We start from the raw sequence: 15,073 nt of genomic DNA, 5'->3' as shown, positions 1-15,073 counted from the left end.
CAGGGAGCAAAGTTAGGGTAAAAGCACTGCCTCCGAGAATCTCCCTCTTCCACGCAGGCAGCTCGGAAGGGTCTCCCAACGCAAATAGCGTTCCTGCGTCTGTCACGCTTCTCGCTGTAGAGGAGAAATTTCATAAAGGTAGTGGCTGTCCTCTTTATGTAGTGAAAAGCACCAAGCATGATGTATGTTTATTTTATGCTTATTACAAAAGGAAAAGTCCCTTGCTCTATGTTAGGGCTTTAGTGGAGCACCTAGTTAAAATACAAAAAGTAAATTAGAGAAAAATTCTGCTTAGGCAGCAAAAATCAATAGAAACTTACTAACTGTATCCTTACAACTAATTACAGGTACAGAACGAGGGCAAATGAATGACAAGCCCAATTATTAGCAGTGCAGCAGAAGCACCTTCCTGCCCCAACTCAAATACCTAGGCAGGTCCAGACACAAAAGCACCACTCAATTGATAGTCCTTTATTATTCAACTTAGGTAAGTCCAAAATCAGTCAGTGTAGATAGGTGAAAAACTAAGCTAAAACAACAAAAATTGCAGTTTTATTTGGTAAAGGCCCACACAGAACACAGAGAAGCTCACTGGACAGTAAGATCCCACCCGAGAGCATGGCCAGGAAAGCAGCGGTCACGGTCTGACAGGAACACCAGCCTGGGCGCCTCGTCAAGGGGCCTGTCAGCAACACAGACGGAGACACGCGCCGCACCCTCCGACCTGCCAGCTCACTTATAAAAACTGACCGTGAATTCTTCACGGCAAAATATTAGTTCCCTCTCACAAGTAATAAAATCACAAAATCAGCTCAGATTTGAAAGTTAGGGTAAGTTAGTATACTTTCCTGCTTTTCATGTGACATATTTTAGATTTAGTAATCTTTTCCACACATAGACAGGCTTGAGAAGAATTTCAAATATCAAATAAAAAAGCTATTAATTCATGCATTTTATGACTTTGGTTAATTCTTCAAATGTTTAGACTTCAGAGCTGCTAATGACAGTAAATTCAATGCCACGTTGGTTGAGTCTGTCAATCAACTTTGTTCTGGCGAAAGCGGCTCCAGGTGTGAAGACCCCGCCCCTGTAAGACAATAATAAGGTAAAGCAGTTCGCAGGCCCATTGCCAGCGCTTTCCTCTGTGAGTGAGATTTGCTGAAGGACTAGCTATCAAGTCACTACAGAGCTCATGATAACCCGATTCTCGATTCTACATGGACTAGCTGTGCTTCCACTCCTAAAACCAGCCAAAAGAGCAAGCAGCTATTACTCAGGGAAAAACCAGTGCCCAGCAAACCCGTCTAGACTGGTTCAGAGACCAGAGAGACTGTTCCCAAAATTCAGCGTTCGGTGTGCTTGAGGGGCACGCTGAGGTCACGCTGAGGGGTACCCACCCGATAACTGCTGCCGTTTATAAAGATGGCCCCATATCAAGGGGATTCAATAAAGACCTAAGTGAAATAAATTTAGGTAATCAATTATTAACAAAGCATAAATAAGACTTACACTTGATGAAAAAAAGTTTCTTTAAATGTAATGGCAAACATTTATAAAATGCTAAATATTTTCAAAGGGTGTACAAGTACTTGAAAAAATTTATTCAGGTTTCACTTTATACAACTTTTATGTTTATTATTTAATACTATTTCAGGGCATACCTAAATGTATTTATTTCTCAGCCTGAGGGCCTATGCTCATTTGCAAAGCTAGCCTACTTTTAGGGTGACAGCTAATGTTCCAGTGAGACAGCACCCTTGATAATCATCTAGTCAGAATGCCATGAAGCAATTCATGTTGGTGCCAGGCCTCCCACTGCCAGCTGGAAATCATTCAGCACCATTTAGAGCCTCCTGCTAATTCACATTAACAACAGGGACCTTTTTTGAGTAGTCGACTCTGGACTTGAACTATATTTACATGCAACTGAAGCCAATTTACATGGCTCTCAAACTTTTCTGTCTCCTCTCATTTACCTCTGCCAGAGACCAATAAGGAACTGTCCCTCTCACAGTTTTAATTTACCTCTATCGTTGTGTCAAAGGAATTGTAAATGCTTTTGTGTGGACCCAATGCCTGTAAATCATATCGAAATAAGCTGAAATAAAACACAGATGAAAGAGAGCGTCAAAGTAGAAGAAAACAAGACTTACGCCTTAGGAAGGTCGGCGGCATCATTCAGAAGAGTCATGGCTGCCTGGACCATGGCTATGGGGGTGGCTACATAGCCAGCTTCTACAGAAAACAGGTGACCAAGAGAAAGAAGGTATTCGTGAAGTATGTATTCAACACTCAAAAATCAAATGGTAGATTTTATATCTAACTCTAGGGATACAAAATTTTCTCAATAAATACTCTGTTCACTTAACAACACAATGAACCATTAACCATTATATAATACTTATAAAACATTAGGAACTCTTTAACACTTTAAATTTATTATACTCGTTTAATTCTGCTAACAATTATATAAGGTTAGTACTATTTTCATCCCCATTTTACAAATGAAAGTGAGGCATAGGGAGTTTAAATGACTAATCCAAACTCAAAGTTAGGTAGTGGCTGAGCCAGAATCACACCTAGGCAGCTGGCTTGAAACTGTGCTCCCACCCATTACACTTTACTGCCTCTTGACAATGATTGAAACGCATAATCCTACGTTTCTTGTTTCTCTATTCATATAATAAGCTTCACTTAAAAAACAAGACTCAATTTCTTAAAGAAAAACAACTGAGCGACTTTAAAAGGCATCTATAAGCAAGTGGACATTAGTGTTTACATTTCTGTCAAATAATAAACACAGGAGGAAGCTTATCTTAACAGCTGAGGTGGGAATTTGAAAAGAAGGCAAGACGCAAAGATGTCTTTGCCATCTCACTTGATTAAAACTGCAAAACGGACTTCCTGTGACCTCTCAGGGATGACAGCAACTAAACTGATCATTACACTATCATTTACCAGTGGGACTGTCTCTGTATTGTTCTCTAAAATTTACGTAAGTTTTCGAACTTTGTTGGGTAACAGTTCCTTTTAACAACCGCAAAGACTTTTACCCAACTCAGAACAATGTCAGGGTGATACAGACTCCAGAGAAACCTGGGATCACAGCTTTGATTTATGTTATAATCATACTGCTTTAAAGTGGTCCCTGAGTATGAGAATGAAACAGATAAATTTCAATCAGTCTCCTGTCTTATTAATGTTAAAATTTGCCATTCAGAATTTTTAAATCACACTGGAGGAAAAAAAAACAAAGTAGGAGGAGGGATACGTTGATAAAATTACACCAATCATTTCAGTCTTTCTTTTGACAATCATTTATCATTAATACTTAAATAACTGTGCAAATTTATTTCTAAAACAATTAAGCTTTAAAAAGAATATACTGTAATAGCACACCGCCTTATATCTTAAGACAATGCAAAACTCCCAAGCATTCCTAAGCCATATGTGAAATACCTGGTCCTTTCACTTGAGTACAAATTCTGATATTTGGTTTGTTCTTATCAGGACTAAAGCCTTGGCTGTATCCTTGACCAAAGAATGTCATCGTAAACGATGAGGCATCAATCTGAGAAAAAGAGAGCAAAGGGCTTATTTAAGAAATATGTCATTCCCTCCCTGAACACAATCTAACCTACCATTGTACTTCATATGAGGCATTTTCAATAGATAAAAACATCAATTTTCTATCTGCCAGAATATCCTGTTATCCTTTAAGCATGGAGCAAAAGTTAATTCTTTTGAAGATGTGAGTTTTAATGACTGGTGCTGATGCTGGGGGGAGGGAGGTGGTGAGGAATAGGGAGGAGATAAAGATGATTCTTACGCTGTGGCTTAAAGAGGGACAGCACCATAACAAGAGGCAGTTTCTGGGGAAGAGCTACAGATAGTTTTCATTTTAGGGTGAGAGAAAGTGGTAATCTGATTTTAGATATCTGTTTGAAGTGACAAGATAAAAATAGCCAGCAAATGATGATATTTTGGGCTTGAGGCACAGATATATAACTGTTCCTCTTAGAGATGTAAAAATTCAATTCAAAATATTAAATTGTAGAAAACTTATCCAAATATCTCTCGCAATCATTAAATTTAGAAATAAGGTAACAAAGAATTCAGTCCTGGTCAATAAATTTTTATGAAGTTATCAACTAAGGGTTAGACACTCTATTAGGCCCTGAGACAGCAATAAAATACGGTCTCTGGCCTTTCCTGGAGCTTACACACACACACACACACACATCCCTGATAACAGTATGAGACACAAATTAAGAGATGTAGAGAAGAGTTCAGAGGAGGGCATTATTAAATCTACTTAGGAGGAGAGCAGGGTTTTGAAATGTATACACACATACACACACATGTACACATTCTAACAGAAGTTTATTACACAGAAAAGTAGGGTAGGTACCAGAAAGGAGAAACCATTATTTAAAGGCAAAGCCAAATAAGGATGCACAAGAAAATTAAAATTATAGGCCAATATGTCCCTGATGAATATAAATGCAAAAATCCTCAACAAAATATTAGCAAACCAAATTCAGCAACACATTAAAAGGATCAGACACCCTGAGCAAGTGGGATTTATTCTAGGGATACAAGGATGGTTCAACGTCTGCAAATCGATCTTTGTGATGCACCATATTAACAAAATGGACAGAAATTATAAGATCATCTCCAGAGGTGCGGAAAAGCATTTGACAAAATTCAACATCCGTTTATGATAAAAATTCTCAACGAAGCAGGTATGGAGGAAATGCGCCTCAGCATAATCTGACAAACCCGCAGCTAACATTATACTCAGTGGTGAGAAGCTTGAAGCTTTTCCTCTAAGATCAAGAAGAAGACAAAGATGCCCACTCTCTCTAGTTTTATTTAACATAGTATTGGAAGTTCTAGCAAGAGAAATTAGGCAAAAAGAAAAAATAAAGAAATAAAAGGCATCCGAATTGGAATGGAAGAAATAAAATTGTCACTATTTCAAGATGGCACAACACTATATATGGAAAACCCTAAGGAGTCTATCGAAAAACTCATAATAAACTAATTCAGTAAAGTTGCAAGATATAAAATCAATATACAAAAATCTGTTTTTCCATACACGAATAATGAATTAACCGAAAGAGAAATTAAAAAGACAATCTCATTTACAACTGGATTAAAAAGATACCTAGGAATAAATTTAACCAAGGAGGTAAAAGACCCGTATATTGAAAACTACAAGATATTAATAAAAAAAAATTGAAGATACAAATAAATGGAAAGATATACCATTCTCATAAAATGGAAGAATTAATATTGTTAAAATGTCCATACTACCCAAAACAATACACATATTTAATGCAATCCAATCAAAATTCTAATGGCATTTTTCACAGAAATACAACAAAAAGCTCTGAAATTTGTATGGCACTTTAAAAGACCCCAGAAACCAAGGCAATCTTGAGAAAGAACAAAACTGGAGGTATTAAGGTCCCTGATTTCAAACTGTATTACAAAGCTTCAGTAATCAAAACAGCACAGTTCTGGCATGAAAACAAACACATGGATCAGTGGAATTGATCTGAGGCTCACATGCTACCTGATCATAACCCTCTGAGGAGAGGCGCAGGTTCAGCTTTAGAACAATTTTCAACAGTCTCTAGGCTGCTACTTCCAGTAAATCAGCTTTGGCATGAAAAATAAAATGGATCTGTCAACCAGGACTAGGTCACGAAGGGCCTCACATCTCCAGAGATGGACAGGGGTTTTGCTCTAGGGGTATGAACCAAAATCACCCAAACCTCACCTCGAACCCTCCTACTTCCACATCAGTGACTTATAACCTTGGCAGTGCATTAGCACCATGCCACATTCCAGACCCATCAAACCCTAATCTCTGGTCACCAGTTTTGGGCTCTCCCTCTTTGTGGCCCCATTCAACACTGACTAAATCAGAATGTCCAGATGTAGGGTCAGGACATGTATTTTAAAAAAGCTCTCTGGGTGATTCTGAGATTAAAGTCCCAGGTAAGGATCGCTGCCATAACAGTAAGTCAGGGAAGCATTTTAAAGAAGGTGATAATGGGGCCAGATTTGTGTCACAGATCTCTTGGAAAGCAATGGGAAGATAGATTAGGAAAAAATCATAGGAAGGTTATGAACAGTTCAGTCAAAGAGATAAGGGCCTGCACTATCCATAGAGTGAAAAGACAACCCACAGAATGGGAGAAAATATTTGCAAATCACACATCTAATAAGGAATTAGTATCCAGAATACAGAGAACTCATAAAACTCGACAGCAAAATTGGGCAAAGGGCTTGCATAGACATTTCTCTAAAGATGTATAAATGGCCAACAAGTACATGAAAACATGTGCAACGTGTCCACTATAAAAATTAAAAAACAAAAACAGAGAATAACGAGTGCTGGCAAGGATGTGGAAAAACTGGAACCCTTTGGCACAGCTGGTAGAGATGTAAAATGGTGCAGCTACAGTGGAAAACAGTTTGATGGTTCCTCAAAAAATTTAAAAAAACAGAATTACTTTAGGATCCAACAATTGCAATTCTGGATATATACCTACAAGAACTGAAAATAGAGTCTCAAAGAGATATTTGCATACTACACCCATATTCATAGCAGCATTATTCACAATAGCCAAAACGTGGAAGTAACCCAAGTCTCCATGGATAGATGAATAGATATTCAAAATACTGAGTGCTGCAGACATCACTTAGGGAGAGTGAGTGAGAAGTAGGCCAAGGATGGAGCTCTGGGAATGATCGACATTTAAGGAAATGAAAGAAGTGAGGATGCAGCAAAGGAAGAGAAGGAACAGAGCAGAAATTTGGAGAGCAATGATCTCAGAAGCCAAGGGAAGTGAGTATTTCAAGGACAATAGTCAAAGAAGACACAAAATAAAGACTCGAATACTCAATGCACCTACAGAAGTTATAAGGCCAATGGTGACTTTAGTAAGGGGACAATGAAAACTGAAGGGTTGAGGACTCTTTTAGGTGACGACAGACGCTGGTGTGTTTATAGGATGAGAAGAACAAACCTGTAGAGAGGCAGGAAGAGAACTTACAGAATTGAAAAGGAATAATCAACAGATGAGGCCCGAAGGGAATCCAATCAAAGCTGCAGTGATGGTAAAGACTCAGGCTGGTCTGACTCCAGGAGCTGCCAGACTCTAGCTGTGTGAACTTTGGCAAACAGCACCCTCTCTTTTTACAATTTATTTCCTTAATTGTTAAAGGGGGTAATAATAATACCTTTACCTAAGTGGTTGTTGGAGAACTAAATATAAAGCACTTGGCCCTGTGCCTGCAACACAAGAAATGCTTGAAAGTTTTTTACGGAACACAGGTGGTGGGACAGTCTCCTAAGGGGAACACTTCTTTGCGCGAGAAGGTGAGGATGGGAGTGATGCCGACAGGCCTGAGAAAGGGACTGAGGGTGTGCCCGACAGACGCTCTCAGAGCCACCGGCGAAGGAGGAGCGGTGACAGCTGCGAACAAGGAGGGGAGCTGGAGTTGGGCTGAGAGGAGACGGAGAGATGACCAATGAAAAGTAGAAGGATCAGCAAGTGACATTCAAAGTTCCGGCGAGAGGGGAGGCGTGAACCTGGAGCACTGCTACCCTCTCGGAGGTGGAATTTCCCCGCAACAGTGTCTGACAGAAAGGAGGTGAAGGCTGAGTGACCTGTGGCCTGACTCAGGATCTGGAAATCAAATGGTCGACAATGGAGTCTTGTTGCTGAGGATACTGGATAGGCGGTAATTCGGTCTACAATGCAGATCCAGGTATGTGCACGCGGAAGGGAAGAGAAGCTTGGTGGAGGCAGAGAGAGGAGGTAGAAAGGAGGAAATGAAAGAGTAAACTATCTGAAATCTCTACGAAGTAAAGAGAATACAATTTCTGGAGCCAGATGGCTGGGTTCTCATTCTAGCTTGGCCATTCACTCGCTATAGGACCTTGGGCAAGTTTCTTAACCTTGCTGTGCCTCAGTTTCTTCCTTTGTAAAATGGATACAATACCTACCTCAAGGGATGTTTGAAAAGATCAAGTAATCTAAGTATGTGAAGAATGTAAAAGAGTGTCTGTAACATAGTAAGTACTCCATCAAGTCTTAGCTATTATTGTCACTGCACTGAGGACAAGTAAAAACCAAATAAAGAAAAACATTTTAGAGACTTAGAGAAAAAAACCAGTTACCTGTTTCTGTGTTGGACCTTGTTTTGAAAAATAACCAAAGGAGAAGAGCCATGGGAACTACAGAGGAGAAAAAAAAGTCAGTGATATTTTTTAAAACCATGGAAAATACTTCTAAAGATCTAATTTCATTAAAATGTTACTTACTTTTATGAGAAGTTGCCTTCCAATGCCAAATCTCACAAAGAATAAAAAGAAAAGTCCTGCGAACATGAGCTTAATAACAGAGGTGATGCCTCCCACAGTTATATAAGCAGCATACTGAACCTAGATGAAGAATATGAAGTCAGAATGTCACTCCCTACTTTTTTAGGCCAAGTAATGCAAGGATGTTAGCTACTTATAACTTTTTCAGTAGCCATAACTATGGACCAAAAGCAGTTTCTACTTCATGAGTATGTTATATTCTGAAAGCTTATTTCGAAACCAGATATTGGGAGCATACTTTTCAAAGAAAGTGCTGCAAAAGGTAATTAGCTTCCTCTACTTGAACACAAAAGTCCACAAAATCTGTATATAAAAAGTCCAATAATATACCTGAATTTAGCAATTATACATTACAGAATGCAGACTCCATTTACGACCTCTTCTATAAGAAAATACTCCCTTATCTTTTGAGGTAGTTTCCTCTTCAAGTCTCAGCAGAGGGAGCAATTCTGTAATGCCCCCACCAGGAGCAGGATGATACCCCAGAGAGAGCAAGGAGAGAAGAGAGAAGAACCCAGACTTCTTCAAAAGCGACAGAGTACGCTAGCAGCTGAAACTCTAAACAGAGATTGCTGGGTGTTTCTGAACCAGTATTGCTTGTATTGAGCTTGCCGCTGTTGTGTTACATTAAAAAGGTATCAGCAGGACAGATCTGAATTATGGAAAGAGGCAATTACCAACCCCATAAAATGCAAAATGCTCTACACTACTTCCAAAAGCTGAAACATGCATTATTTAGCTATTCCTTTTTTTTTTTTTTTTTTTTTTGCTTTATGAACATAAAAATCCTACATTAAACTGTAGGGGAACTGTAACAAACATAGCATGCTTATTAAAATAAATCATTTACACTTACAGGTGATAGCTCTAAATGTTCGTGAAGGTAACGCTGAGTCCGCTTCACAACAGACACATCTGCTCCCATAAAAGGAACGGAGTAACTGCTGAGTTCTCTGCAGTAAGAAACTGGCCACCTGCAAGACAGACTCGTTGCATTTTCTCCATTTACAGTGACCAAAACTTCAACTGATAAATTTATGAATAAAAATCAGGACTTTCCTTGAGGCAGTAATAACAATGAAGATGGTAGATCTGCTCTTAGTTAAAATTTATTTCGATATTTGTCTTTTGTTCTCGGTTTGTGCCCCCGAACAAATGACAAGTGAACACAGTAGTATTCTTCACACCATGGGCATTTAATACAGGCAGTTTAACTATGTTTTACCCCATTGATTTCTTTGGACGATGATAAAAAGAACACTCATTCGACAGCTGAACTCTGAGGTTACAATTCTCACATTAAACGCCATTAACATATTGATTAATTAATATACATAAGATCATTACTTTAAGATGGTGGTTTTACTGAATAAAATTTAATTGGCATTTAATTTTGATATTGATAGTGAAAAGTCATAGAATTCATTTTTCCCCCAGGATCCCAGTGTATGATTACATATGAAGTACTAAGCTTAGGGTAACATAATAGTTCTATTTCATTTATCTTTGAAAAACAATTCTGAACTTACTACAAAATAGTCTCTGGGCATTTCTTAGTAGCATACTTTATTAACAGTCAGATCGACAACAATATATTTAGATTAGATATACCAAAAAATAGATGTGAATTAATATACCTTCTTTTCAATTTTGAACCAATAATTGGGACAGGTTTCAGATTTGCCTCATTTCGTAGTTTTTTCAAATTTCTGTAATCTCCAAAACCATAAATTATTGACTTCCAGGTACCATCATGAGTGCACAACCCCTAATAAAATAATTCAAGAGTTAAAGAAACATGTTTTAAGGGATAATTACTAATATGTAAAACCAAGTAAGTTATAACTGACACGAAGAATACTTTACTTCTACTTAAGCAAGGCATAATCCCTTATTTAATAATCTTGAGATGGATTTTCATGACCAGCTAGGTAGCAACAACACTCAATATTTCGGGCGTATTCAACACTTACACTAACACACGCCCTTTCTTCTTCCCTCCTACCATGACTTATGCTCTTTTCAATAAGCCATTGAGTTTCACTTCATCACTTTCACTCAACCACATTCCTTCGAAATTAGCCTCCTAATCTTTATCTCTCTGTTGATTCCTCAAATTTTCAAGGTATGGTCTGAGCACACTCATGCATACATACAAGAGACCATCCACCTCTATTCCTTCCCTGTGGTATTTAGTGCCCCACCTGCCCCAACATCCCTTACTCTAGCCCCCAAGTTACATAAATGTCTTTTACAGAAGTTTATTTAATTTTTTTTTCTATTTTAAGGTTCATTAATATAATTTATATTATTTCTTTCCCCAATTCCTCAATTTTTTTCTGGTACTGTACCCAGAACAGAATCCTTGCTCGATCTTATCCAGACTCTCATTAGCCCACTTATTTTTCATCTTTCATGAGACCCTTAGCTAGCTCTCAGTGCCTTCCCTTCTTCCAATATCATTATACCTTCCACAACCCTTTCCTCTGACTCCAATTAGAAATGAGTGGCAGAAAAGAGAGCACTGGTGAGGATGTAATCCTAGAACTTACTATCTTAGTGCTGACCCTTCTTTACGGGACTTCTAGGTGGGCCTTTTAATTCTCTATTATGTAAACATTTTAAACTTCACTTATAATTTTAATTGTACATAAGTGTATCATGTCCTGCCTTATATGTTGTTTACTTTATTTGAATAAAGTCATTTAGAAAGATTCAAAACCGACTTTGTCACAAGACTTTGAAAGGAGAAATATCAGTAAGGCAGATGTGAAAATATTTTTGATTGCTAATAAGCAGAATAAGAGAAACAATAAAATCATCAGAAGATTCAGGTTTTTATAGCATAGCTTTGATGACACTAAATGGCAGAGAGACACCAAACATAATTTCCATTTGGTACAGGTTAATTTCTTCTGTTTTGTTAAAACTAAAAGTCTTAAGGATTTGATCTGTGAACTGATTCTAAATCTGGCCCTAGCCAATGTGACCTATTTGCAAATGTAAAGATTTCCAAACGTCAGGAGAAAACAGCTTTTCAAAAACCTAAGAATATCTTTTTATATAAATAACTCATTAAAAAAGCAAAATTACATTCCATTTAAAAAATCTCTTACCCTATTTCATTGAAAAATATAACATAAAGAAGATGCGCAAAGTATAAATGTACAATTCAATGAAATTATGAAGCAAACATTCATATAGCCCAGAAGGCCCTCCTTCTGTCCTGCCTTTATGGTAATCAAGAAAAATCCTTGCTTTTCTTTGAAGTCTTACCACTTAAATATTCATTCCTCAACAGTATAGTGGTTTTGCCTATTTCTAAACTTTATAGAATTGGAATCATACAGTATATCTTCCTTTGAGTTCGGCTTCTTTTGCTCAAAATTGTGATGTTTAGATTCATCGTGTCAGAAGGAACTCCTACTCTGCAACTGACCTTCCCATTTTCTTAATCGTGTCTGTTTTAAATGAACACAAATTTATCAGTCTTTCTTTATACTTAATGCCGTCTGTGTTTCTTTTAAGAAGCGATTCCCTGTACAGCATGCTGACTGTAGTAAATACTGAACTGCATATCTCAAAGTTGCTCATAGAGAAGATCTTAACAGTTCTCATCACAAGAAAAAAAACTACAACTGTATGGAAACAAATGTTAACTAGCCATTATGGTGATAACTGTGCAATATATACAAATATCGAATCATTATGTTGTATACCTGAAACCAATATATCAATTATATCTTAATAAAAATAAATAAATACAAATAAATTTCTGGTGGAAAAAGGTCATTCCTGATCTTGATGCTATGAAATACGTCATCTAAAAGATGTACTGTTTTGCCTTTCACATTTAGGTCTATAATCCACCTAAACTGGATTTTTATACACGAAGTATGAGTGCAGAGTATAAGCCCAATTTCAGATACCCAACTCTCCCAGCATCATCTCCTGATAATATGCACAAACTGCTCTGAGCTTTTTGTTCTATTCCACTAGCCTACTGTTATCCCTCTGCCAATGTAACACACTGACCTAAAAAATCTTGATAGCCAAGAGCATCATTCCACCTTATTCTCCTTCAAGAATGTCTTGGCTTTTCTTGGCCCTCTGCATGTCCATACGTGTTTTAGAATTAACTTGTCAAGCTGAACATCAAAACGAAACGAAACAAACAAAAACCTGTTTTGAGATTTTGATTGGAATTACATGGAATTATAAATCAACTTGAGAAAAACTGACATCTTTAACAAAACTGAGTTTTCCAATCCATGAATATGGTGAATTCTTCCATTTCTTTAACTTCTTTAAGGTCTCTCAATAATGTAGTACAGTTTTCTTCATAGAAATCTTGCATAATTTTTATTATTCCTAGATGCTTGCTTTTTAATGCTATTATAAATGGTCTCCTTAAAAAAATCATTTTCTAACTGTAGCTAGTATACGAAAATGCAACTGATTTTCATATTAATTTTGTATTCAGCAACAATAAAGACTAGAGTGGAAATAAATAAAACAGAGAATAGAAAAACAATCAAGAAAATCAACAAAACCAACAATTGGTTTTTTGAAGAAATCAACCGAATTGACAAACTAGACTGCAGTGAGAAAGAGAGAGCTGGGGGCGGGGGGCACGGGGAGTACAAGAGAAAGAAAACTCAAATTACTAAAATCAGGAATGAAATAAGGAACGTTAGCACCAACCTTACAGAAACTGAAAGGAGTATAATGGAATACTTTAAACAAATGTATGTCAACACATTAGATAACCTGGATGAAATGGACAAATTCCTAGATAGACACGATTATGGATTAGACTGTGTCCCTCATAATTTTTATCTTGAAGGCCTAACCCTTACTACCTCAGAATGTGATCTTATTTGGAAAAAAAGGGTGTTGTAGATGTAATCGGTTAAGATGAGGTCATACTGGAGTAGGTGGGCCCTTAATCTAAAATGACTGGTGTCCTTATAAAAAGGAGAAATCTGGACACAGTCACACACACAGGCAGTACAACATGTGAAGATAATAGCAGAGATCAGAGTGACACATCTACAAGCTAAGGAATATCAAATATTGCCAGCAAACCACCAGAAGCTAGTAGAGAAACATGGAAAAGATTCTCCCTCATAACCCTCAGAAGGAACCAATCCTGCCAAGATCTTGATCTTGGACTTCTAGCCTCTAAAACTGTGAGAACAGTAAGTTTCTGTTGTTTAAGCCACTTAATTTGTGGTACTTTGTTATGGTGTACTAGGAAACTAATGTAGACACAAACTACAAAAATTGACTTAAGAGGAAATAGAAAATCCTAATAAAACCTGTAGAAGAGATTAGATCACTAATCAAAAAACTTCCTACAAACAAAAGCCCAGGCCCAGATGACTTCACTGATGAATTCTACCAAAAGTATAAGGAAGATTTAACACCAATTCTTTACAAACTCTTCCCCAAAAGGCCAGTATTAATTATCCTGATACCGAAACCAGACAAAGATATCACCAGAAAACTATGACCAATATTTTTTATGAATAAAGATACTAAAATCATCAACAAAACACAAGCAAACTGAATCCAGAAATAAAAAAATAATTATATATTGTGACCAAGTGGGATTTATCCCAGAATGCAAGGTTGGTTCAACATATAAAAATCAATCTTATGTAATACACTGTAAGACTAGAATAAAAACAAAAACTACATGATCATCTCAATAGATGCAGAAAAAGTAGTTGATAAAATATAATAACCTTCACATTAAAAACACTCGACAATCTAGAAATAGAAGGAAACTTCTTCAATACGATAAACAGCAATTATGAAAACCTGCAGCTAATACAATTTGATGGCAAAAGTCTGAAGTATTTCTCTCCAAGATCAGGAACAAGACAAGGATGTCAGCTCCTGCCACTTCTGTTCACCAAAGGTAGGTTTCAGAGAGAGGAGCAGCAAGAACTGCACTGTGCGGCCTGAACATCTGGAAGGACCCATCGCTATCAACTGAAATTGATACGAATACGCTGTGGTTAGAGCACATTTGGAAAGGAAAAGCAGCATGTCATTTATGGACAAACACAGTGTGAGATGTCTATCAATATTCAAGTGGAGATGTCAATTAGGCAATTAGATACTTTAAGTCCACAGTTCAAGAAAAAGATTTAGACATGACATAAATTAGGAATATTTTCTTAATACCCAAATATACAGAGATTTTTCTTGTTATTCCTTCACTGATTTCCAGTATACCTGCAGTATAGTCTAAAACAGACTCTAGAACAGGAATTGGCAAACCGTTTCTGTAAAAGGTCAAATTAATCTAGGCTTTACAGGTCACATATGGCCTCTGCTGCATATTCTTTTTTTATTATAGCTCCCTAAAAATGTAAAAATCATTCTTAGGCTGCAAGCCATAAAAGGCAGGCCATGGGCTGACTCCTGCTCTAGAACGAAACTATCCAATGTGGAAGCCACTATATAGCACATGCGGAACTTTTTCATCATTGTGGGGAGATGTACTGGACAGTGCTGTTCTAGAGTATATTATCTCAATCCTCTGAGATTATGAGTCTTGCTTTTTGACCTAGCATGTAGGCTATAATTCAAATCTTTATGTAAAATAAAAAAGCTTAAGGGGAAAGGTAAGATAAGGAGTGGCAGGAGGATAATCTA

General features: G+C 37.2%; 1 protein-coding gene across 1 annotated transcript in view; it reads right to left on the bottom strand.

Annotated features, from left to right (window-relative positions):
* Positions 1-456: 456 nt before the first annotated feature.
* Positions 457-15,073, bottom strand: part of LOC105292603 (saccharopine dehydrogenase-like oxidoreductase) — a 22,462-nt gene continuing 7,845 nt past the window's right edge. The window contains exons 2-8 of the mRNA XM_011360871.2: positions 10,042-10,172; positions 9,261-9,378; positions 8,345-8,464; positions 8,201-8,257; positions 3,460-3,571; positions 2,154-2,235; positions 457-1,087 (exon numbers count right to left, since the gene is read on the bottom strand). Of these exons, the coding sequence (XP_011359173.2) occupies positions 982-1,087; positions 2,154-2,235; positions 3,460-3,571; positions 8,201-8,257; positions 8,345-8,464; positions 9,261-9,378; positions 10,042-10,172 (726 nt within the window). The 3' untranslated portion in view covers positions 457-981. The remainder of the gene's footprint in view (positions 1,088-2,153; positions 2,236-3,459; positions 3,572-8,200; positions 8,258-8,344; positions 8,465-9,260; positions 9,379-10,041; positions 10,173-15,073) is intronic.

This window comes from Pteropus vampyrus, unplaced genomic scaffold (genome assembly GCF_000151845.1).
Source record: "Pteropus vampyrus isolate Shadow unplaced genomic scaffold, Pvam_2.0 Scaffold60, whole genome shotgun sequence".
NCBI classification, from domain to species: Eukaryota; Metazoa; Chordata; class Mammalia; order Chiroptera; family Pteropodidae; genus Pteropus; species Pteropus vampyrus.
This window is presented reverse-complemented; position numbering and strand designations above follow the sequence as displayed.